General features: G+C 43.2%; 1 protein-coding gene across 1 annotated transcript in view; it reads left to right on the top strand.

Moving 5' to 3' along the window:
- Window positions 1–24028, top strand: part of DMRT1 (doublesex and mab-3 related transcription factor 1) — a 102617-nt gene extending 78589 nt beyond the window's left edge. The window contains exons 5-6 of the mRNA XM_060100491.1: window positions 22339–22491; window positions 23901–24028. Of these exons, the coding sequence (XP_059956474.1) occupies window positions 22339–22491; window positions 23901–24028 (281 nt within the window). The remainder of the gene's footprint in view (window positions 1–22338; window positions 22492–23900) is intronic.
- Window positions 24029–24601: the final 573 nt, after the last annotated feature.

The raw sequence follows: 24601 nt of genomic DNA, 5'->3' as shown, positions 1-24601 counted from the left end.
TAATGATGTCTCAGTGACACACTAATAACCTTTTATTTGTATTATACTTTTTCCTTATGCTTAACACATACAAAACTTGCCATTTTAACCACCCCTAAGTGTAGGATTCAGTGGCAGTAATGACATTTACAGTGCCGTGCAGCCGCCTGAGGTTTCTCTAGGGTTGAAGGCAGTCGCTGGTCTAGGAGATGGTGGAGTGGCAGGGTTGCCAAGCCCAGGGTGCCCTTCTAACCCGCCCACCCCTTCACTCACCATTGCCTCACCCACAGCATTCTAGGGCTACCTCCAAGGTACCAGTGACACCCCATTCATCCCTTATGTATCTTCTCCCCAAAGAATCCTCTTTGTTTACATGATGCCTGGATCCTGACCTCACCCCTGCCCATCTTCTGTGTGACCTGGATAGTTCAGCGTCTTCCTTTCCAAAGTGACCCTGGTGCCCAGCCCTCTCTGCTCCAGGGACCACTCACCAGGCCACTGAGGACCTCTTTTTAACTGTCTGCCCGTTCTCTTGAGCTTACTCCCAAGTGGAACAATATTCCAGAAATAATCTTAACTCCCTGCCTGGTCCCCACAATGTCCCTCATTCATCAAGTCTTCTTCTTTAATCAGCCAGCTCTAAACTCCTCTATCACCATGTTTTCCAAAATAAATGGCAAGAACAGGGTGATTTTTCCCTGGTCCTGCTATTTTGAAATTTGAATCTTCTCCACAAATACTGAGAAGAGTTACTTCTATTTTCTGTTGCATATTCTTTCTCCTCATTCATTCTCTGACCTTTACTTTTTTCTTTACTGGCACTCAGAGGACACCACAACTGCCTGAAGAGGGCTTTGCATTATGCTCTGTGTAACTCCTAGTTCAGTGCTTCATACAGGGTTATTGTTATTATTTTTACAAAAAACAATATAAGCTCATTGGGGAAAGATCAAATAAGATAGAAATATATTAAAACCAGAAGTTTCACAGTAAAGTTTTATAATTTCTTTCATATAGATATTACACATTTTGTATTCCTTCCCTCCCCAGTGTATGTTATGCTGATATACATTAATACCTACAAGAATGGTTATTACATTTCTGTCAAATGCCTCTTTTGGCATCTATCAAAATAACCATGTGGTTTTCTCTTTTTAATGTAGTAAGGCACATTAATGGATTTCCTAATGTCGAACCATCCTTATATCCCTGGAATAAATCTTACTTGGTCATGAGGCATTATCTTTTTAATACATTTCAGGATTCAGTTTACCTGTATTTATTTAGGACTTTTGTATTTATACTCTTAAGTGAGTTTGGCCTTTTTTCCTATTTCGTGGTATCTTTATCATGTTTTTTGTCTCATGGTTATAAGCTCATAGGATGAAACAGAAGTTGTTCATCTTTATTCTCTGAAGAAGTTTAAATGACATAGGAATAATTATATCTTTGTGTTTGAATGAAATTACTCATAAAACCATCCAGGCTTGGGTCTTTTTCAAAATGGGGAATGTCTTGATTAACTCTTCTCTTTCTTTTATGGTAATCTATTGGTATCTAATGAACTCTTTTCCTCACTTAATGTTGGCAGTTTTCTTTCTTTGGAGAGAACTATACATTTCACTTTTATTTTCAAACAGTGATATAAAATTGCTATAACTGTGGTTGGAACACTATACCTGTGGTTATATCCACTTTCTCATGTTTAATGCTTTTCTCTCTGTATGCTTATTTTCTGTGTTCATTGTTAGATTTTCCCAAAGGTTGGTTTGTTTTATTGGTCATTTCATATCGCCATCATATGAGTTTGTTTGTTCATGTATAGATTTTTTTTTTTCTTTTTGCAGTACGTGGGCCTCTCACTGTTGTGGCCTCTCCTGTTGCGGAGCACAGGCTCTGGACGCGCAGGCTCAGCGACCATGGCTCACGGGCCCAGCCGCTCCGCAGCATGTGGGATCTTCCCGGACTGGGGCACGAACCCATGTCCCCTGCATCGGCAGGCGGACTCTCAACCACTGTGCCACCGGGGAAGCCCTGCACATGCCTCTTTTGAGAAAAAACAATTTGATAAATAACATGGTAAAATAATATTGATTTTATATCTTAGTCCTCAGTATTTGAATTTTAAAAGGACATCAGTTTTTATTCTGAAGAAATGAATCTTTAATGGTGGAATTTCAGATATTTTGGTCCTTGGGTGGCAGGCATATTTTAGGGACAGGATCTCTTTTCCCCTGATTCTCAAATCACTCTTTTGTAAATAACCACCTCTTTTGTATACATGGAACCAAGTCTGCTTCAAGCACCTTGGTTGTTACTGAAGTGCTTTAAATTTGGCTTTATTCCAAATACCATATTTGTGACCGTCTTATAATATCACACACTTATAATAACATGGTATGTGTCACAAAACGTCACTATTTTATAATGTTTCAAACATAGACATTATGGTGTATTTTTATTCTAGTTGTCAGTTGTTTTCTTTGGAAGGTGTGTGACTACTTATTAACAAGATAATTTAGTAAACTAGTGGCCTAATGTACACACCTGAAAATGACTAACTTAACCTAAGGAATTGTCCTCTGATAGATAAAGACCTGCTGTATTAAAACAAATTGGGAATAATAATGATACCCACTGCACATTTTATCAGTGAGTTAGATCTTTTGCAAAGTAGAATTTTCAAAAATCAAAATAGTTTAATTAGTTTATATGAACAATATAACTACTGTAGTTAATGTGTGTTTTTTCTTTCATTCTAGTTTGCAGTCAGCCATTTCATACTTCCATCAAGATGAAACTTGCTATACAGCTGTCTTTTGTACTTTGTTCATCTAAAAAGTACTCTAAGTCAGAGATTTAAAAGAGAGTGGACAAAAATAACTTTGGAAAACTGTTTTTTAAGAACATGATTCTGAATGTACAGTTAAAATAACTTTTTTTTTTCTTAACTGGATAGAACATTGCTGTTTTCGTTTTCTCTGTAATTCCTGACAAGGTTTATTTTTTGAACACACATGCATATTTTTCCACCAGTTGTAATCTTGGTGTGTGAACTGTGCTATGGCCTACTCTTCCCTTATCTCACTTATTTTAACAATTACATCAAGAGCTAAACTCTTAATATATGTCATTTCAGACTTTTTGCTATGAGGATATCTGTTTTTGTAGAAATACATAGTTTGCTTGACTTTTTAGCGTAAAGGGGGTCATCATAGTGAACAGATTGTTGTTCAAATCTACTTTTTTCAATCAACAGTTGGTCTTAAAGACCTTTCATGTTGGTGCATTAGATCTACTTTATTCTTTTTAACTGGCACGTACTATTTCAAAGTTTGGAAGGATCATAGTTTATTGGTTAATTTCCTTCTTTATCGACAATCATGTTGTTTTAAATGCTGCAGTCTCCTTGTACACAGGTGCTGGTGTTTTTCTGGGGAGATGCTAGGAAGGGACATTTCAAAGAAGCCTGCATTTTAGATTGTGTTAAATACTGCCAAATTACCCCCAAGACTGGCTGCACTGGTTTACGTTCCTGGCAGCAGTGCATGAAAGTACCACTTTCTCCCAAACCTCTGCTAGTGTGATATTTGAACATATACATTGTTGTCTATCTGGTGGGTGGACAGTGGAGTCCAGTGGGTCTTATTTCCATCAGGAAGCCAGAGTACCTCTTGAGAGGCCTTGCAGTAAGGGAGGTACCCTCAGCCAGCATCTGGACAGTGCCTGAGATGCCTAGTGGCTGGACCATTTCGTCCACCACTTCTCCCTCCTCTCCCCACAAACTGAGTACAAGAGCAGGTCACACGGGTTGCAAGACAAGCCCCTCCAGTGTAGTCCATCCTCCCTAACAGCTAACTTGTGCTGAATCCCAGTCAGTCAGTCTCCCTATAAAAACACCAGCTCATATGCACAAGCAGAGGTGCTTGGAAAGACTAGCAGTTTTCATCTCTTGTAGCTGAGTTCTCCTTACTAGAGGATCTAGTCTTGGAGAAAACAGACCAAAGAACAGGAGAAGGCAATTCTGCCTGCTTTCTTGTTGACACAGCGTGGGGGACAGTTATATTTCCACTGCTGTCTCCTTTGTAAGAAAAGTTGAAGATGTGTCCTCTCTCTGTAATAGGCGTATGTCCAGGTCTGCGAGGTCATATTGGGCAATAGTTCGGATTCACACAAAAAAGCAGTGATTGACACTCTTCTAAGGACTGGATTCATAGACTGAGCCAATCGAGATATCAAATAAATTATAGTGTTAGGAAATTCATTGTGAAAAGTTAGCCAATGATCAGATTTCAGCCAAGTCTCCCAACAAAGTCAGCGATTGATTGTGAGGCAGAGGCTGTCACATGGCACCGGAAGCTCCTCTTCTGTATCAGCACAGAGACGGAGGAGGTGAACCTCCTGTTCAGTGGCTGAATCCCAGTGACTGGGAAAATCTTAGTACATTATTGACAGAGAAAATGTTAATGTCTCCACTAGGGAAGAAAGGTCTCCATATCTTCAGGAGTGATCACTTGATACTGAACTAGTTCTGTTTTGTACTTGATTAATTCTGACTTTAAGTAGGCACTTAAACCTTTAGAGCTTAAAAGAAATGGAGATTTCAGAAGTCGTTAACACAAAGAATTTTAGTTCTGAGAGAGCAGTTTGAAGCCCCTGAGCTCAACCCCCTCATTTTATAGATGTGGAAACTGAGGCCCCAAACATGACTCGCCCAAGGGACAGTATAGTGTTACAAATTCCGTAGAATCCAGGAGTGTATTTCTGTACTGCTAACCATCCCGATGCTCTGGCTTTAGATTTGAGCCTGAACTGGACTGTGTTAGCTTTGCTGATGGATAGGTTTTCCCGCTGGTGGCCCCGGTCAGGCCCTGTGGTGTTTCTGTTAGATGTGTCAGGAGCCCTTGATACTGCTGACCGGGAGGTGCTGGAGCTTGCTGGGGTGACTGGTTCATTTTTCACTGTCTCTATCCTGCCTTCATGGAAGGTCATAGGAGGTGGAATTGGGTAATTACTTATCTACTCTGAAAACTCTCCTGTATGGATCGGCCCAGAATTCAGCCCTCTTGTGCCCCTTTGTGCTTAGTGAGCGGGAGGCCTATGGGACGGATCCACCTTGGAGCCCACCTACACCCTGCTGTCCTTCCTCCAGGTGTGCACTTTGCTGAGCTCGTCATCATTATCTTAAATCAGATGAAGGGAAAAGTAACACTTTTATATTAGTAGGGGTCTTCTGTGCCCCTTTCTTCTCCTCTCCTCAGGCCAATGTAACTTGGGAAAAATAAGACCCCCTTTCTTAAAAAAACGTTTATTTATTTATTTATTTGGCCACGTCGGGTCTTAGTTGCAGCACATGGGATCTTCATTGCGACATTGGGATCTTTAGTTGCGGCATGTGGGATCTTTAGTTGCAGCATGCGGGATCTTGAGTTGCAGCATGAGGGATCTGGTTCTCTGACCAGGGACCGAACCTGGTCCCCCTGCCTTGGGAGCATGGAGTCTTAGCCACTGGACCACCAAGGAAGTCCCTAAGACCCCCCCCCCTTTTTTTTTTAAGAAGATGTTGGGAGTAGGAGTTTATTTATTAATTTAATTTATTTTTGCTGTGTTGGGTCTTTGTTTCTGTGCGAGGGCTTTCTCTAGTTGTGGCAAGCGGGGGCCACTCTTCATCGCGGTGCGCGGGCCTCTCACTATCGCGACCTCTCTTGCTGTGGAGCACAAGCTCCAGACGCGCAGGCTCAGTAGTTGTGGCTCACGGGCCTAGTTGCTCCGCGGCATGTGGGATCCTCCCAGACCAGGGCTTGAACCCGTGTCCCCTGCATTAGCAGGCAGATTCTCAACCACTGCGCCACTAGGGAAGCCCTCTAAAACCCCTTTTCTTGATATCACTCTTTTTGGTATCTGGGTATCTGGTTGCTCTCAAATTCCCAGATCCTATGGTTCTGTTTCCGACTCTCCTACCAGAGGCCTGGGGGTCTTGGTAGAAGTCAGCATCCCCCCACGGCCCCTGGCATCCTCCCTGCTGGCCCAGGAGGGAGGCCCTCCTCTGTGCTCTGCTGTTTCGGGGCTCAGAAGGCTCTGCTGGCCCTCCTCTGTGCTCTGCTGTTTCGGGGCTCAGAAGGCTCTGCAACAGGGGGTCGCCTTTGAAGAGGCTGCAGGATTCTCCCAAGTGTCTCCTACTTTACTTTCTGAAACACCTGATAGGCAGCAGATGGATACCTTTCCCCAGCCCTTCACTCCACCGAATTACATGTTGGGTCCCTGAAATCTCTTCTGCTTGGAAAGTAGATTGAAAAGATGTGGGAGTTGGGACCCCCTGGGTAGCTGCTTTCCTGGATTCATTTTGAAAAGGCAAACCTGCAGCTCAGGTGATGCTTGGGCTTCAAAGCTGTCTTTTTCAGCAAAATCATGGCTTTCTGGAGGGGAGCTTGGGCAGCAACTTTGTGAATATGAAGAAGAGGAGGGCTCATGGCAGAGGGCTCCCCGGGTCGTGTCAGCAGAGTAGGCTGCGTGAGAAATCACACCGGCAAACCCATCGTAATGTACTGCGGCCTTGTGGTGGACAGTCCCAGGTTCAAGTCCGGAGTACAGACTCTGGCTCTGACTCTCAGCACTTGTGTGACCTTGGATGTTAATCACCCTCTCTGAGCCTCAAGTTTTTAAATCTGCCAAATGAGGATATTAATGCCCACCTCCCCAAAGGGTTTTTGTGGAGATGATAAGTACTATGCCTGGAACATGATAGGGGCTCAGTGAATGATAGCGATGATTATTAATAATTATGCTAATAAATAATGTGGGCTGAACCTCATTTCACAGGCCTGCTTACCTAAGTCAGCACTTAGCAGCTCCTGCTGGGGCCGATAGTCCATCCTTCCTAAGGAGTCCTGTTTCATTGCCCCAGGGTCTGCCAGCCTGCACTCAATAAAGAAAGCAGTTCACTCCTACAGTGCAGGAGCAGAGAGCGGTGCTCCCCGCGGTGGCCTGTTTTCTTTGATTTCCTTTTATCCTTGCTTTCTGTCTTTTATATCACTTTTTATTACTATGAAAACAATACATGTTTGTTAAAGCAAATTAAAACCTGTGATATCTGATAGTCTGTTTTTTCACAAAAGGTTCTAAGGACTTTTTAAATAAATGGATGACCTTGGTTTAGCACTATAAAAAATTTCCCCCTTAACTACCAACCACATTCATTAGCTAATGCTAATGTTTGTGTCTTTTCTTTTTCTCACAATCTTATCTGGTTCAGTGTTACAAATAGCAATATTTCCTAACGAAGATAATTAGAAGTTCATTTTATTCTGTGCTCTGACACATACAATCCTGGAGCCTCATGAAGCACTAGAAAACATGAGACTTATTGTTAGCCGAAAATAACTGCCTTATAATGTCAGTTCTTTAAATATCAGTCGTTTTCTGGTGAGCCACAGGACTACATTCTAATTAAGCTCCTGGAAAGCAAGTGGAGGGGAAGCTGATTATCAGCTTGAGATTCTTGTACTGGTAGATACTTTGAAAGGCTGTGACACCATTCTAGGGTGGGGATGCAGACCAGGCTGAGGCCGGAACCTTACTCAGCAAGGATGCGTCTTTTCCATAAATTATGGAAACCTGACATAGTAAAAGTAAAACTCTAGGATCCACCACTTAATAGCAGTACCTTCTGTATACTGAGTGATATAGGCAACACTTTAGAAATTTGCTCTGCCCCAAAAGGTGACATCTCTGCAATGTCTAGAAGCCACCACTTTGAAATGAGGATACCAACAGGAGGTTAGAGCTCGAAGCCTGAGTTCACCTCCTGAGTGAAGTAGTTTAACCGGATGCCTTTCATCAAGAGTAAACTCTTGAGAGAGTAAGCAGTAAACTGAGAGAATAGAACTGTGTCTGGAGGGGTTGGGGGGAGGGGGGAGGTGTCATTTGGCAGAGAGGAGACCAGGGGAGAGGATCAGGGAGCACCGGATACCTAAGAGCAGAAAAGAAGTGCACAGAGGTGAGGGAGGCGCAAAGGGTCAGGTAAAAGGGTAACTGAGAAACAATTCACCTTCCTCCTGATTTTGCTTCAGATGGTGCCTGGTGTACCTGTGAAGTACTTACTGCTCCTTTATTATGGAAAGGGAAAAGCAGAGGAGGGAATAGTGTTGACTGAATATATTTTAGTTGTAATGACTACAGCCCTTAACATTATTGTTTTCCATTAACGAATGTCCAGAATTGAGGTTTATAGTGTTCAGTTATTGCCCACAGTCACATCACCAGTAAGAATCTGCTCCCAGGTGTCTCTGATTACAGGTGTCCCTGGTTTTTTCCTTATGAGAAGAGACTTGTTTTATTCATGGCTGTATTCTCTTCATCTACAATAGTGCTGGGCACAGAGCAGATGCTCAAGACATACTCCATGTATTAAGTAACCAATTAGCACCACACTGCCTTCTTTAATGCATAAGAAGAGTGTTAAGACATAAAGAGGGGGCTTCCCTGGTGGCGCAGTGGTTGAGAGTCCGCCTGCCGATGCAGGGGACGCGGGTTCATGCCCCGGTCCAGGAAGCTCCCACATGCCGCGGAGCGGCTGGGCCCGTGAGCCATGGCCACTGAGCCTGCGCGTCCGGAGCCTGTGCTCCGCAACAGGAGAGGCCACAACAGTGAGAGGCCCGCATACCGAAAAAAAAAAAAGACATAAAGAGGACCAGCAGTAGTCATTGTGTTCCTGGGTATTCAGCTCCCTAAGAGGTCTCTTCCAACACCTTGAATATGAAATAAAGCATGTTCTGAAATTGATGCTTTAAAAATTACGGTGTAATCAAAAGGCCAGGCAGCACATAAACTTGACAGTTTATGTAATTTAAATAATGTTTCTGATCCCCAGGAAGCTTGCAGATAACTGTGGAAAGCATTTCCACATGTCAATTTGTCAGTTTTGAGATGAGCTGGTACCTTCTGAAATGAGCAGGTTCCTTGAGCTTGAAGGAGCAGAGGTCGCCATTTGGTACTTGATTGCTCTTTGCTCTAAGCTTTGAGGGGGGCCAATAATGCTGCGAGTGCCGGGCTTTCGCTCTTGTTTTCAAATTAAAGATTTAATTACAGTCTTCACTGAAGATGAACCAAGTGTGAAAATACCTGATCTACTTGGAGTGTGGGATCGAGGAGGAGTGTGTGGGTTGGAATCAGTGCCTGAGCTCTTAACTACTTTCAACAGTAGCGCTAAGGGTGCAATCAATTATGTTGTGGCCAAATGCTGGCCTGTTGGTTAGTCAGAGTCAGTGAAATTTATATTCTCCTTTATCATTTTTTTAAAGCTGAAAGGTTTTTTTCTTAGTAGTTACTCTGATAGACTACAGACTTAAATCTGCAAGACTTCAAAGGTTTGAAAGGTACGCATCTTTGAAATTTGTGGAGACTTGGCTTTGTAGATCAGTACGTGGTCATGTTGTATTAATGTTTCAGGTGTGCTTGAGAAGGATGTGGATTGGCTCGCTCTTGGGGCCAGAGTTCTATGTCGGTCTGTAGAATCAACCTTATTTATTGTATTGTCACATCTTCCGTCAGTCAGTCATCAACCAGTCAACAGTAATGAAAGCAATCTATGCAAAATCTGTCCACTGACACCATATTACCTATTTTTTTTTTTTGCGGTACGCGGGCCTCTCACTGCTGTGGCCTCTCCCGTTGCGGAGCACAGGCTCCGGACGCGCAGGCTCAGTGGCCATGGCTCACGGGCCCAGCCGCTCCGCGGCATGTGGCATCCTCCCGGACCAGGGCACGAACCCGCGTCCCCTGCATCGGCAGGCGGACTCTCAACCACTGTGCCACCAGGGAAGCCCTACCTATTTTTTTTTAAGGTCGCAGTTTTATAAGCTTCTTTTGTTCTGGAGGGAAAAAAATGTCTGTATACTGTTCAGTCTTCCAGCTTCTGTCCTTCTGGTATTTCTCTTAGTGTCCAGAGTGAAGTTACATCCATCCAAGGACTGGGTTTAAGGATAGATTCATGAGGTCACATTAACTTGCCATCACTGAACAATGATCTCTTTTTGCATAAATGAATTTTCCAAACAACTCATAATTTCTCCTGTGATTGCCAAAGTTCTCTGCCTCCCAGTCTCTGATGACAGACATTTACAAAATGGATTCTCCTCTTTCTCGCCTTCAGGATGCTGAACCTTTCTTGAGGGTTCAGGTTCATTGTCACAGAGATCTATCTTTGTACTCTCAGCTCTTCAGAAGTCTCCATAGGTGTTTATTTAGAAAGAAACATCTTGTTAAAGACATGCTTCTGGAAGAATAACTAACTGGCCATACTGGGATAAATTAAGATGAAGTAGAAAAGACTGGACAGGGCAACCAGATGCTAGCAGATGAGGGTAACTGGAAGGGAGGGAGATGCAGGAGGGCTCTGTGCAGTTCAAGAGAGCGGGACAGAGCAGTGGCTTAGGTTGGGGGATGGGTCCGAGAGAGCCTGAGCTGCAGGTGATGTGGGCATGCTCAGGACCCAAGAGAGGAGAAGATGGTGGGTTCAGTTCTAAACAGGTGAGGTTCCATTGCAGGAAACTCATCCAGGTGGAGATGTTCAGCCAATATTTAATATACAGAAGTGGTTCTCAGTGAGAAATTGGGGCAAGAGATAGGAATTGTGAAGTCATTTGCAAGGAGGTGATGTTTAAAGCTTATGTGGATGGGAGGACCAAGTGGAGTAGTTTGGAGAGTCTGTGTCTAGGGTTGGTGTTGGGGAAGGATGGTCCAGGAGGGCAGAAAGCCTGGAGGGCAGCTGAGGGGGATGCAGGGGAGAGGACATGTTAGGTGTCAGTGCTCCTGAGCAAAGAGGGAAAGACTGCAACAGGCCATTGGCTTTGGGGACCAGCAGGCTATGGGTGACCTTGAGAAAGCTTTTCTGGGAGTGAAACAGCTACCAGTTTGCCAGGCATAACCCAGTGAGTAGTGGGCAGTGGGCCAGTTCTTCAGTTAAGTTTGGTGATGATAAAACAGAGACTGGGTGGTAGGTCAGGGTTGGGGAAGAGAGGATGTAGTGCAGGAAAGGATTAGTGTAAAAGGATCAAAAGACAAAATCCCACACTTCACACGCCTTAGGATGGCTATTATTAAAAAACAAACAAACAATCAAACAAAAACCCCAGAAAATAACCAGTGTTGCTGAAGATGTGGAGAATCAGAGCCCTTGTACATTGCTGGTGGGAATGTAAAATGGTGCCCCTGCTGTGGAGAACTGTATGGTGGTTCCTCAAAAACTTAAAAATAGAATTAACATATGATCCAGCAATTCCACTTCTGGGTATACACACAAAAAAAGTGAAAAGAGGGACTTGAACAGATATTTGAACACCAGTGTTTATAACCAGCATTATCCACAAGAGCCAAAAGGCAGACACATCCATATGTCCACTGATAAATGCCTGAGTAAACAAAATGTGGGCTGTACTTAGAATGCAATGTTATTCAGCCTGAAGAAGGAGGGAAATTTTGCCACATGCTGCAACATGGATGAACCTTGGAGACATTATGCTAAGTGTAATAAACCAGTCACAGAAAGACAAATACTGTATGGTTCCACTTATATGAGGTACCTAGAGTAGTCAGATTCATAGAACCAGAAAGTAAAAGGGAGGTTACCAGGGGCCGGGCAGAGGGAATGGGGGGAGTTATTGTTTAATAGGTGCAGAGTTTCAGTTTGGAAAGGTGACAAAGTTCCGGAGATGGTTGGGTAGTTACGGTTGCAGAACATCGTGAATACATTTAATACTGCTGAACTGTACACTTCAAAGTGGTTAAAATGGTAAATTTTACATTATGTGTATTTTACCACAATAAAAATTTCCTTAAGCAGAAAACAAAATCCTGAAAGGAGACCAATTTTTTTGACCATTGGGAGGGAGAATTAAATGAAAGTTGTCTTATACTTTGATAAGTACCTGCCAGCGTTGGTTTCCTTCATTTAGTTCAGAGCTGAGCTTGGTTGACCAGCCCCAGCAGGTCCTGCCCAGAAGCTTCTCGCCCAAAGAGAACGTGGGTTGTTCTGAGAAGTCCCTGAAAAAAGGCTACAGTTAAGTTTAGTTTCAGACAGGATGTAGATGGGGGGAAGAAGGAAAATCTTTTCTTGAAAGCAAACTAAAATACTTGTCAAGACGTGAGGTCTTCTCTCCTGAAACAATTAAAAAATATCATAAACCCCTGGAGGGGGGAGGGCACAATCACATTCCCTGAATGCCTTATATCACCCACAGATTAAACCTCTTTAGCATTGAAGTCCTTTCTTGGGATCTAGTTGAACAGAAGGCATTTTAAACAAATAGAAAAATGTTTTCAGAAAGACATATATGATTTGTTTTTTTAGCAGTTGGGGTCTTATGCAAAGTGTGTAAATACTCTTTCGGAAAAACATAGTTTGTGCTACTTTCTTGTTTCTCTTCACCCTTAACATGGACCGTTCCAAAAGAACATATTCTTGAGCCTGTAATCTGAACTATCTTACCCACCCATGATGGCTGTGTTGTAATTAGGAGGTAAAACAACCTGTGTGACTGAGTAAGCATGTATTCTCCTGTCTGGAAATGCCTGGAATTTTCTATCCTGATTGATTTCATCTGGTGTATGTTATTTAAATGTGTCCTGGTGTTTGCTTTCTTCTGTACCCGAGAAAAATACTAATAATTACTCATTTTAAATTTCCTGTAACCCTAGTTAGAAAGAAAGAGAAGGAAAAGTTGGCATAGTATTAGTAGCCAATACTGATGGAGTTTTGCACTTGTTTTTTTTTTTTTTTTTTTGAAGAAGAAGGCATCATCTCCTGACAGTAAAGATAAAATAATTTACTGGACACAGTCTTCTATCCTGCTACTAGCATATCATTTGGGGCACAGTATTTCTTTTCAAATTATAAGCTGCAACTTTTACACAAGTTCTACTTGTGAAATGGCTTGTGAACTTTCTCTTTTATTCATTTCATTGCAAAGTATCTGAATTTTTTTTAACATCTTTATCGGAGTATAACTGATTTACAATGGTGTGTTAGTTTCTGCTTTATAACAAAGTGAATCAGCTATACATATATATATGTCCCCATATCTCTTCCCTCTTGCGTCTCCTTCCCTCCCACCCTCCCTATCTCACCCCTCTAGGTGGTCACAAAGCACTGAGCTGATTTCCCTTTGCTATGCGGCTGCTTCCCACTAGCTATCTACCTTAACGTTTGGTAGTGTATATATGTCTCTGCCACTCTCTCACTTTGTCCCAGCTTACCCTTCCCCCTCCCTGTACCCTCAAGTCCATGCTCTAGTAGGTCTGCCTCTTTATTCCTGTCCTGCCCCTAGGTTCTTCAGAACCATTTTTTTTTAAGATTCCATATATATGTGTTAGCATACGGTATTTGTTTTTCTCTTTCTGACTTACTTCACTCTGTAGGACAGACTCTAGGTCCATCCACCTCACTACCAATAACTCAATTTCGTTTCTTTTTATGGCTGAGTAATATTCCATTGTATATATGTGCCACATCTTCTTTATCCATTCATCTGTCGATGGACGCTTAGGTTGCTTCCATGAAAGAGTTCCTCAAAGCCATACGGCTGAAGCTGCACATCTTACATATTTTGTTAAACAGCATGTTTTATCAGAGATGATGTAATTAATTCCACAGTGAAAGGCTGACTGCAGTCTGGTGGATTAGCCGGAAACCGAGCTCATTTCGGGCCCCAGGTGAGAAAGCAGCTGCATTCCCTTTCCTCGTGCCTGGCTCTCCTGGCAGTGGTGTTGACTCCAAAACTTTAATCTTTTTTCTTAGTCTTAACAAGAGTCCCATGAAGGTGGAGATTTTCATCATACATTACCCTTTAAGGTTGAAGCATCTGTGATTCTTTCCTCTCAGTGTGAAGGAAACTCTCAGCAAAGCTACTTTAAAAATGTCTCTTGTTGCAAAATATCTGGACAGAGCCAACCTAGTTTCTAGGCTGGCGAATGCCGCGGCCTGCTTTGCGGGTTTGATTTCTTTTGTATCTGAGAAAACCGCTTTCCCAGAATCAAATGGGAACTCTCTTCCAGAGGTGACTTGTGGAGCCTCTTGTTAGCCTGGTCTGCCTTGGTTTCTGAGATGATCACACACCTGTTTAAACTCTGTTTTCAAATGCAGTTGCACCTGTGACCACCCAGCCGTGGTACCATATGTGGTTTGCGTTGCAGAGTCCCCAAGGAACGTGGTCCTGCGGGCTTGTCCAGAGCCAGGCTCTGTGGCTGAGATCACGCCTCAGGGTGTGTTTGATGTGGCTTTTCTCCTTGTGTCGGTGCCCAGGGTCCTTCCAATAAATACAGACAAAATTAGACAAAGCCTTTGCACTTTAAAATCCTCTAAAGTGGTTTTAGACTTGAGACTCTCTTTGCCAGTATGTGGGTTAGCCCTGTTTTGTGGTGGCAGCATGTCTTGTGAAGACCACATTCCATGGTCTTTCTCACTCCCCTGTCCCTGATTAAGCACCTGCTGGGTGCACGGCACTGCGCCAGGTAGTGTACAGTAGATGTTCTTGGCTGAATTTCAGTTTACCGGGTGTTAGTGTTTTATATAATGGACTTTCTGTTTCTTTCTCGAGGAGGTTCCCCTTGCTCTGCTCCTGCTCTTGGTTCAGCCAAGTCCCTTTCCCCTGTGGCCCGGCCTCAGGTAATGTCATGTGTACCTGAAGTCCCAGGAAGACACAATATAACAGGCTTGGGTTTCAGTTCAGAATTCATCTTTACTTTTAGCCTTCTGGCGTGTAAAGAAGCACAAATAAAGTAAAAGTCACCTTTCTCTGAACGTTGAAATTGAAACTTGTCTGAAAACATTCAGGGACGTTTGAGCTGTGTTGACACTAATTCTTTTTTTTTTTTTCTTTCCCAACCAGTGTTTAATAAAAGTCTTACTAATTTCTTGGTCCTGTCTTAGGCAGTGGAGGACAGAGGCTAAATCACACTCCTTCCTTAGGGAAGTGCACAGACTCAGGCCAGGGGAGAGGAGTCTTCACGTTTACAAATGGTTTTGTCATTTATTATCTCTTCCATCCTCTGAGCAACTTTATGAAATACATCATTATTACCTCCTTTTACAGTGAAAGAAATTGATGCTCAGAGGTGTTTACTGAGGTGCCATGTCTTGACGGCAGAGCTCATGGTCTTTCCACACTTGTTCTCAGGTGGCCACTGTTGGGAACTGGGCTCAGCCTGGCCTAACAGACCCTCCAGAATGAGCAGAGCTGGGCCCGGAAGCAGGACCCCCTCAGCCTTCCTGCCCTTGTCAGTACACGTATGTGGTGGGAAAATGGTCTGCCTCTTCAGAGAGGAGAAGCTGGACCAGAGATGACAAGCACTCAAGAAAGACTAAGCAGGACAGGATGGGTATAGATGGGGGCAGCTGAGGGGAGTGATGCTAGGAAAAGAGCTCAATTCGGACCACATCCAGTGCTGCAGTGCTGCGTCTGTGGGACACACATGTGGGTGACCAGATGGTACAGCTGTGTACAATGGTAGTGTGGGCTTTTCAGATGCATCGGGCTTAATGGGGCCCCAAAGCTTTGTGTAGAACCATCCTAAGTGCTGTACTGTGTCCCCATTGTACAGATGAGGAGATGGAGGCACGGAGAGGGTAAGGTACTTGCCCAGGGTCTTCGGATAGTAAGAGATGGTCTTCTGGCAAAACCCACACACCTCACCCTAGCCCTGCTTTGTTGCCTTGTGACTGAAGGTCAGCTTCTGGTACCCCAGCAAGCCTTATCCCATCAGGGCTCCAGGTACCCAAAAGTTGTCGATTAGGAGCAATGAGACCCCTACTTCTTTGGGGACATTGAAGCCTGTACCTAGTACTTCCCAGAGTTTTCAACTTTTAGGACAAACTTAGGCTCAAAAGGAAGATTCTTCCTGCTTTCAAATACTGCTGCCTGAAGGAATGTTTGGCTTGATCATTGGATAACAACACTATTTTTGGTCTAGTATGTCCAGAGGTATTCTGCTGCTTCATTTTGATTGGACACCCCTTCTCAAAAAATGAAAAAGGCAGAGCTTATGTAACGAGGGACCTGTTGTCCAAATGAGGACCAGGTCGTTTGCCTCCTGGATTTGACACTCTGGCTGTCATGTAGGCCCCAAGGGAAGTAAAATGTGTATCCCTGGTTCCTGGCTCTCTCAAGGCACATTATGTGTGGCCTGGAGGGAACAGATCTTGTACTAAATACTGATTGGATTCTGGCACCTTCAAAAGCAAGGATCTTCTAATGTGAAGACACGGAAGTTGAAGACAAAGGAAGTAAGGAAACTACTATGTACTCAATGATCATCACAGTGACCTGTTGTTAGCCTCATTTTACAGAGGAGGAAACTGGTGTTTAAGTTCATTGCCCAGGTAGTTGAGGGGATTTCTTCAAAGTCGGTGTTGTGGTTATTTCAGTGATGAGGAAGATAGAGCAGAATTAGTCAGTGTGAGGATTTATCTCAGAATGTTGTCATGAAAGCGAAGAAAAGGCCACACTAGGTTTAGGTTTTGATGCTGAGTATATTTTGGTTAAAACACAGTGAATTAGAGGATCTTTGAATCTTTGCATTGTGTGTATCACCCAGTGCTGCCTTCATGGATGAGACACGTCAGCTGAGCCAGTCATAATGAATGACCCGTCACATACGCACTTGCTCATTTCAGAAGGAGTGTAAGAAGAAATATCAGTGAGAAAAGGCTCCACGACTCATGGTGCCACTTTGGGCGTGAGGGAACAGCCAGGAACATCACCACTGCCAGTGGACAAGAGGGTTCTGGGGAGGTGAGGATTGACGACATGCTCAGGGTGTGAGTCTTTCCCAGGGTAGGGCCGCTGGCACAGATACATCACTTATTCACATGCTTGCTTTGAGACTCGAGTAGTTTTGGTGACCCGCCCCCACCCCCCATGGAATAAACAGGGAGTGTGGGATCCCAGCAGCTGCCCTGCCGTGGTCCAGAAGAATCTGTCATGGAGGGTGGGAGTGGGGGGAAGAGGAGGAATGCCTGCACCCGAGATAATCCTGCCTGAGTCCCAGGTGAGGTGGAAGGCTGAATGGGGTCCCTTCTCTTTTCCCTTTTTGTGTGCATTCTTCCCTTCGTGTATCCGTTGAACTCTGTAGGTGGTAAGGTGGTAGGTGGGGTGCACTTATCCCCTCGTTCCTTGAGCAGTAGGGTAGCCAGTCTGCAGTTCCAGCAGGGCCAGCCTGTGAGTCCCGGTCCTCACACTCTCTCCCGGGGGCTGCCAAAGGAAGCTTGATAGGCTGCTGTTTGTTTTGAGAATTAAGAAGTTGAGTGTTATCTTGTGTTGTATCCGTGTTACACATGAAATTTAGAGAGAATGAGGCAGTGTTGATAATGGTTAAATATGTGCTCTCTGTTATCAGTTCACCTTGTTTGTAAGATGGCTTCTCCTAGAGCTTGCCAAGGCTGTAGCAGCAGCATCGAGGAGGAAGCACCGAACGTGCGCCTCATTCCATCCACAGGAGCTCTCCTTGATGATGGCTTGGCCACTTCTCCCTACACTGTGCACAGGGCAGAGCTGGCCCCTCTCAAAACTGGTGTTAGAGTTTAGACTGACAATTAAGATAATGTTTTCAGGGAAAGCATGATCCTAACCAGACTCTCTCTCTAGCCACTACTCTTTGATGACACACAGGTGGAAAAAAAACACATTTAATCGTTTCAAAGATTATTATATTTTTGGTAAATTTATAGTAAATGGGGGCGATTAATAAAGGGCTATTTTATTCTCAGCTTGTGGTTTCTAATTACATCAGTTACAGCTTAGCCTTCCTCTTCACTAGCGTGCAGGCATGGACTGGAAAAGAATGAGCTAATCCTTGATAGATCAGGTGGAATAAAGATCTCCATTCATATCTTTACCTTTTATCCCTTCTTCTGAGTGCCAAGAATGAATGCTGTTTGAAAGTACAAGCTGAAGCTGCCAAGCTTCGGACAGCTAAGATAATCCTAGTTATTTTAAATGTTAGTGAGAAGGGTAGCAGTTCTACTCTGGAAAAGAGTCCTATTGTGAAACATCAAATATCTGCTAAGTGGTATTGATTGGACATGATTTTATTTCCAAACACTATGGTTATCATGAAGCGGAAGAATTCATTGTTTAAGACATTTTCATCAGCTTTTCATCAGACTCCTAGGCTTGCAAACTGGAGGAAACCAAAGAGACCTGTCAGTGTCTAGGTGAAGAGTTGCTAACAGTTGAAGAATGCCACTTGCATTTTTTATTTTTAAAATGGTTTCTTAGTGGGAGCTTAATAGTATTTAACATCTAGAGGAAGAACAATTTTTTTCTCAAGCACGAATATCCTGTTTCTCACATCACTAGAAGAGAATTGTTCGTTCCGGTCCACTGACTCCCAACAGATCATTCAAGTTAAAAGTCAGGGGTCTTTGCAGTGTCAAAAGATTTAGCAGTTAGATTGGGTTTTGTTTTGTTTTTTAGAGAGGTGGGTTTTGGGGGGGGTGCAGTCTATAATATTTTCCGAAAAGAATATTGGTTGGTGGTTAGATGGCATCACTGAAATCATCTTTTTTTCCCCCCGCAGTGTTGGTAAGAGTGATTATGTGTAAGGTTTTTTTGTTTGTTTTAAAATAATAATAAAAGAAAGACCATTTAGCTGCTGTAGACAAATAGGCTAATAGAGAGAAAACAGATACAGGGTTTGCTGGTTCAAACCAGGGTCAGCCTCAGAGGTTTACCCACTTTTTCCTTTTTTTTTTTTTTTTTTTTTTTCATTTTCTTACTTTTAAATCTCTACTTCGTTCTCCAGAAGTCATTTCTTCCATTTCTGTAAATGCTGGGAGCCTAGTGATGATTACAGGGTAGCATAATCCTGAATTGTCTGTTGCCTGTGAAAGCTTCCTGTCCCCTGTCCCCACACCCCACCCCCAGCGCCAGAGCAAAGCACTCACGTCTTCCTTCATGCAAAGAGTGGTGTGTTGAGCATCGCCCGGCCAGTTATTCTTTCTTTCTTTGGGTTTATTCCCCAGAGTGGAATTACCAGGTCAGAGGGTATGAACAGTTTTACGGTTCTTATTACATGTCACTAGGCTGCTGTCCAGAAAGATTGAACCAATTTCGAGTGCTACCAACAGCATCTCTTTCCCCACAGTCCCGTGGACAGTAGGCATTAGCATTTTTACAAAATAATGAAGAGGAACCTTTTGAGTTGAAATTAGCCCTTCTGCAGGGCTCATTAGAATCAACACGCAAAAAAAGAGAATTTTGGCTTTTTAATTTTTAATTGGTATAAAATGATTTAAAATGATCGGTTGTTAATTCTTCCCCCCAGTTAAGTTTAATGAAGCTGCATTTAAATGAAGAGGGTACCTCCATCTTTAAGGATGATAGTAAAATAAATTTTGGACATGAGTCACTAAGATAAACACTAAATCTTTGATGCAGATGACCTTTTATGAGGTGCTACACAAAATGAGTTAAACAGATACTGTCCCTAACTTCAACATTCAGAGACAATGCTAAGCCTTTAACAGAAGTGAAATGGACATGGATTTAAATTTTGAGTGGAGAAAAGCTTTAAAAACTACAGGTATTTTGCAAAACAGGTTGAGTTCATTTATTTGGATCTTCTCTGGAGTGCAGTCATGCATTAAGTATGCTTGGAGCCTCCCTAGTCTATGGAGGTGACACACTCTGCACATCTTCACACCCTCAGGTCAGAGGAATATTTTCCAAGAAAGTATCCACAAGGCAAGTGAGAGCAAAAGGGGGGCTCTCCCCAAATCCTTTCTTTTGCAGAATTCCCTCCCCTTCCTTTTTCAGTCACGAGTTGGGCCGAATGGGGGAGTCAGGGTGTTTGTGGCTGGGGTGGGAGCATCCCTAGGTCAGCTGTTAACTGTAGGCAGAAGCTCAGGACATGTCTGGAGAACGCTTGCCTATTCCTTTATAGCCTCTGCATTAAGTTGACAAGGGTCAGTTATTTTACCTCCTCAAACTAACACAGAGATTAGGACGGTTCAGTGGCCAGTGACTAAATGTGACACCCAAGGGTGGGGATGGTGCAGGGGTGAGAACAAGCCAGGAGGTGGGGCTGACCAATGTTGCACTGCCCTTGGCAGCTTCCACAGGGCCTCCTTCGTAAAACGGGAGAATAATTCTCTCAGTGAATGGTTTGAGGGTTAAATTTACATACTCATTAAAGTAGGTGACATACAAGAAGTAGTCAGTAAATGTTCACTCCCTTCTCCATCTCTTCTGTACAGAGAACCTTCTGTCACTGGCTTGAGGTGGGGATGCGGGTGGGCCGATTAATTCACAGACGCTGGTTGGCCCTTAGTTGGCTCTCCAGATCCTTGTATAGTCACAAGATGTCAGAGCAAGGTCTGCTGTCTGTGTAGATACAACATCCTTGGGCATGTAACACAATTCATAAATTATCTTGGATTTGCAGGGAAATTTAAATCTATATAACAGTTCAAATTTAGTAAGAAGCCTTAATGAACAGTGAGAAAATTAAAGCTTCAGGTTTCCTAGGTTCAAATTAGTACTCTTTTTGTTTAACTTAGTAAATATAAACAAATACTACCAATATCAAAAGTAAATTGTGGGCTTCCCTGGTGGCGCAGTGGTTGGGAGTCCGCCTGCCGATGCAGGAGACATGAGTTCATGTCCCGGTCTGGGAAGATCCCACGTGCCGCAGAGCGGCTGGGCCCGTGCGTGAGCCATGGCCGCTGGGCCTGCACGTCCAGAGCCTGTGCTCCGCAACGGGAGAGGCCGCAACAGTGAGAGGCCCGCGTACCGCAAAAAAAAAAAAAAAAAAAAAAGTAAATTGCTTGTCGGGAAATTATCCACACTGTTTTTCAAATTTATTAACTTACTAAGTTTTCAGAACATTCCTTTCCTAACTGGATATTGAGGTAGCTATCCCAGACTATCCATCTGTCTGTCTGTCTGTCCATATGTCACATTAGAAGACGGGGCTTTCTCAGATAATTTGGTCCAGTGGAGTGGTTAAAGATCCGCTTCTTAAGTCCCAGCTCTGTTCTTTTATTTCTGTGTGGTTCCACTAGCTTCAGCAAACCTCGAAACCCATAACAAGCGTAAATAGTGTTCTCTTGTAAAAAGGTCTCTTTTCAGCATGGTAATATACCTTATTAAATTCCAAACATAATAAGTATTGATGGCAAACACATCAGGACCCAGTACAGCTTCTACTATGATTTAGTTCTCTACAAATGACTTCAGCACTCAGCTCCCAGTGCATTTTGCTAATTACATCATAGATTTCCCTATTGATGAACACAAGCTGAATTAACACAGGAGCACTAATGTACCCTTTCACCATTATTGTTGTACAAGAAGCCGTGGCAGATGCTGGCAGTTAGTTACACAAACATTAGTATTAACGATTGGCCATTTGGAATTGGTGACAAACTACTGCCCTGCGGAATCCTGAGGCTGAAACCAATCAGGAAGTTAATGAGGAGAGAAATTACCACTGCAGCTTCCCCTTAATTACATTCACACTAGGCAGGAAGGGAGTTCTGGGGGTGGATCTAAACTCAGCTAAGGTTAAGAAGGTCAGAGACCCTTTTGCTTAAATTTTGTATCTACTGTGGCTTGTAAGGTTGCAAAAATGGTTCAACACATTATTACTTTTGCATCCTTCATATTTAATGTCAGATTCCTAGTGGAGTTTCATGTTTATAGGTTTGCTGTTAAAACCTTTTCCTGACTTCTGTTTTAGTGTTGTATAATTCAGTTTCTTTTAATTTTTGGGGTTTTTTTAAGTTTCCTTCCCATTTACTGCTCTTGACGTTTTAAAAGTTATGTATGCTTTTTAAAAGGTATGTACACCTTTCCCCAAGTGTTTGTTTCCCTCTATCCAAGAGAACTAACAGGAAAGTTGATAAGCTATCGCTTTCATTTGCTAGCTACTGAGAAACTAGGGTTACCTGTCAAATGGTGGAAATACATGGGTGGGGTCTTGCTTGGGGTAATTTGTCAGATGGATCATTTGACAAGACTCATTCTATTAGCATCGTTTACATAAAGGGGAGGGGCTCAGTGAAGGGTGGAAATAGTGTCCCCAAAGAGGGGGGAGAAGGCTGTTTTTTGTTTTTAATGAACATAAAATTGAAACTCTGCTACTTAACTTGCCTCTTCAATTAAATAGATAATACTGTGCAGAAATACTATTTTTTATTCTAAAGAAGCACTGGGGATTTTAATGAGTGTCTATGAAAACACTTTCAACTCCGAATAGAAATTGCAGAGCGCCTTTTTCTTTGTTGGAACCTAATTGCACGGTGAATGTAGAAAGACTAGGCACTTTTAACGCACTCTTCTCCCTCTGTCTCTCCCCACTTCCCAGTATTCTCGCCACCCAGCAGTCAAGATTCTGGCTTGGTTTCCCTCTCCAGCAGCTCTTCTGTTAGTAACGAGAGCTCAAAGAGAGTGCTCCAATGTGAATCTGCCTCGGAGCCCAGCAGTTTTGCGGTCACTCCCATCATCGAGGACGAGGACGGTGACGACGACGAATAATCGGGCACCCCGATGCCTTTGGCCATTCACCTGGAGTGGCAGGTTTATTCCGTTTATACACAGGGTTTGTTGTTAACATTTTGCCTTAACTCACGCCAACTTAACTGTTGAGAAGATGTTTGGTTTATACTCCTTAGAGCTTAGCCCAGAGGCTAGAACACATTTGGAATAGTTTAGTATCTGTGTCTACCGTATGCACCAATTAAGTGCTTTGCTCACGGAGTTAAATATTAAATAGTAGTGTCCCTCATTTTTTTATGACACTGGTTTACATGTAGTTTTCAAGAAATACAATAATTCACTCAAGTAAAGCAGTACATTTGCACCTAAATGTGTCAATTACTTCCAGTTTTAAAATGAAATCTTAGGTGCCTTAGATATATTTTTGAATTTTAGTATTTTAATAAAAGTGCTAAACTATAAATTTAGCCACGTTCCTGACTGGTGAGAAGAAAATAATAGAGTTAGTGATTATTTTAGAAATCTGCAGAAGGTTAAATAGAAATAGTGTGTGTGTTTGTGTTGCTGTTAGAAAAGCCTAGCCCCGACCCCATCCCCTCAAATCCAAAATGTGACTGAAATAGTCAGAAGAAAAAATTAATGACTTTAAGAATTGCTACCTTTTCTAAAGGGTAGTTTGAAAACAATACAATTTAAAGTAACCCTAGTAATGCAGAGTTCCTGAGTGTTGTTTCTAGAAAAATATAAGAGTTTATGATGCACATTCTACTATTTAAAAAAATGGATGCAATCTAGATTATTTTGTAACCTTAGGTTGTAATCTGATTTGAAGATAAGTACATCTTTAAAAGCTACTATAGATTTCTGAGTTCATTTTTTTGTTAAAAGTTGCTAGTGGTGTACTCCTTATGTAACAGAAGCCATCCTGAAATGAAACTAGTCTAAAAAAAATTCATTGTTCTGTATAGTTGCGGCTGTACCTGAAATAAAAATGTTATTGATGACTGAATTTTCTTGTGTGTATATTTGATGAGCGGTATTAAACAGGAAAAAAGAAATTACTTGTATTTTCTTCGCTCTGTGCTTTGAAAACATCTATTTGATTTCACCCCCATCTGTTGTAATCAATAACCTGACCATCTTGTTTTTTATTAAATGCACTTACTCTTAATTTCATCCACCAGTGGTTTTAGAGAGAATAATGTGGAGTTACCTATATAGGTTTGACATTATAAATCACTTCTTGGGGCTGAATCGTATAGCGGTATCGATTGATCCTGATATATCACAGAAATTTACTGTCACTTCTGTTTTCAATTAAAGATACAATCAGTCAGATAATGACTTAATTGGATTTTACAGAAGATTGAGTTTTATTGCCCAGTGCTTTACGAGTTTAGTTAAGGAAGATCATTTTATCACACTTGTCAGGCTGCTGCTACTGCAGCCGTGTGCCCTTCGGGGCAGCTGTAGCTGTAGGTATTGTGACGGCGACGCCAGAGGCTGCCGGGCGCGCCGGAAAGGACTGGGCCGCAGACTCGCCACCTTCAAGGCGTTAATGGTGGCTTTTTGGAGATGAAGATTCCTTGCTCACCTGCGCACTCGCTTCCCACTGCCCAGGCCCCCTTTACTTCTTTGAATAATCCTGGCTTCTGCGGATCCAGGAGTCTTACGGTTCCTACTGTTCCAAGATGACCCCAACACACTAATTTTGCCGGGTGTGTTTTATGGAGAAGCTCGGCACGCCCCTTCAACGGGTGTGTGTGTGTATGCCCTCTCCCAGCACAGCTCCCTTCAGTGCCCCTGCGTTTCTGGAAAGCCAGGCGGAGCCCGGAAAAGCGCGCGTGTGCGCTCTCCGAACCCTGACCGAGCACCCCCTGGGGCCCTGGTGCGCCCGGACTCCAGTTTCGAAGGCCCTGCGCCTCCCGGCCTCCTACTGTGGCCCGGAGCTCCACTCTGGGCCGTCGGAGCCCTGGGAACCAGGCTTGTTTAGTGGGCCTCCTACGCCCCGAGGGTCCACTCCTTCTGACGCCGAGTTTGGTTCTGAATTCGGGCGCCCGCTGCGCGGGGACTCTTATCGAAGATTCTGCCCAAGAAGGGCTACTCCCAGCGCGAGGACACAGACCCCAGGA

This window comes from Mesoplodon densirostris, chromosome 6, assembly GCF_025265405.1.
Source record: "Mesoplodon densirostris isolate mMesDen1 chromosome 6, mMesDen1 primary haplotype, whole genome shotgun sequence".
Taxonomy (NCBI): Eukaryota; Metazoa; Chordata; class Mammalia; order Artiodactyla; family Ziphiidae; genus Mesoplodon; species Mesoplodon densirostris.
Note: the sequence above shows the minus strand (reverse complement) of the source record. Positions and strands in the feature narration are given on the sequence as shown.